Genomic DNA, 1,424 nt, shown 5'->3' with positions numbered 1-1,424 from the left:
GTTATTGTCATTGAATTGCTGTTATTTATAATTTATACAATTAATATCCTTGTGGTTCGACCATAGTCTTGTCAGATTATTTATTACTTCAACACTCTTGCACTTGGATTCAACACTCTTGCACTTCGATGAAGACATCATCAATTTTTTGATCATGTCAAGTACATATAAATTTTTTTTGAAACTTTATGCTCTTAAACAAAAACACATTTCTTTTTTTTCTTTCTTAACTTCTATATTTTCTTCTTTTTCTTTTTCTTTTTTTTTTATCTTCATAAAAGCTCATCAATACCTTTATTAATATCTTTTTACCATATAAAAATATATTATACTGACTTGATTTTCAAAAAATCTTCCGTCAACATTTCTAAATGTCTCTAAGAGATATTATGTAGGTATTCACTTAAATAAAGATTTACAATTTTTATAGAAATCCATTAAAAAAAAAAGCCAAGAAATAAAGTTCTAAAACACACTATAAATTATTTACAAAGATTTTAAAAAATAATTCTTTTCAGAATATAACTTCTACGCCATTAGAGAAAAAAGAAGCAAATGATTCCATTTCAGGCCTCTTCAAAGCAACGCCAATTTCAGTCCTTCGGTCACTTCCATTTCTAATATCCAACACTGAAAACGATCCAGTTCTATCTATGGATGTGAGCTCCACCTTCTCGACATTCCCCCATCCAAAATCCGTGTTGTAAAATTCCAATCCGGTCGATCCAGCAACACTAATTAGTTGCACTTCTGGTCCCAAACTTAACAACATCTCAAGCCTCTCATTTGAACCTTCAATGAGTCCCTTCTCCAATCGCTTTATAGAAGCGCTAAGCTTCTCGGCTATAATAGCTAATCCATTTTCCTGCATAAAATCTCCGGCTTTAGAAACTATGTGATGAACCACAGCAGTATTACCAAAATGATTTGGTGGAAGAGGAGGGTCTAAACGACTTCTACAATCCGCTGACCACGCAAAATAAACCTCTCTGTCGGCATCTCCTCCTCTTGCTTTGACAAGACAGATCGATACATAAGAGCATGCCAGAACATAAGTGGAGAGATTTAGTCGTTTGGTAGGGTCTGTTGCTTCCGGGTGATAACGCAACACACTTTCTCTAAGCTTCTTAATGACTTCACTAGATAAATGAAAGTTTGCTCGTAGCAAGTTAGGCTGCACTTCAAGTTTCGGCAACGGCTCAACACTTCTTGGGTTCGAGTCTGAACCTGATTCTAACCGTTTCCCTATGGTCGCCCACAAGTTAATGTACGCCTCCTCCAACCCTTTTGAATCTTGGATACTTTTCCATTCAAAACTTGGGGTGATTTCTTCTGGCAATAAACGTGGGGCTTCACCTTTTTCGACAATATATTTGCATGTATAAGCCCAGGCTCTGAGGAACATAGATGCGCTTTTCCCGTCA

General features: G+C 35.8%; 1 protein-coding gene across 1 annotated transcript; it reads right to left on the bottom strand.

Annotated features, from left to right (window-relative positions):
• Positions 1 to 514: 514 nt before the first annotated feature.
• LOC105114773 (phenolic glucoside malonyltransferase 1-like) lies at positions 515 to 1,405 on the bottom strand. The gene has a single exon (XM_011011439.1). It carries the CDS (start codon positions 1,403 to 1,405, stop codon positions 515 to 517), a length of 891 nt encoding a protein of 296 aa, XP_011009741.1.
• Positions 1,406 to 1,424: the final 19 nt, after the last annotated feature.

The sequence above is a fragment of the Populus euphratica genome, unplaced genomic scaffold (genome assembly GCF_000495115.2).
Source record: "Populus euphratica unplaced genomic scaffold, PopEup_1.0 scaffold578.1, whole genome shotgun sequence".
Classification (NCBI taxonomy): Eukaryota; Viridiplantae; Streptophyta; class Magnoliopsida; order Malpighiales; family Salicaceae; genus Populus; species Populus euphratica.
The sequence above is the reverse complement of the archived record's forward strand: the minus strand, read 5'-3'. Positions and strand labels throughout refer to the sequence as shown.

What these genes read in the sequence shown, in the direction of transcription:
- LOC105114773 (XM_011011439.1), bottom strand. Translation starts at nt 1,405, where the DNA reads ATGTTCCTCAGAGCCTGGGCTTATACATGCAAATATATTGTCGAAAAA.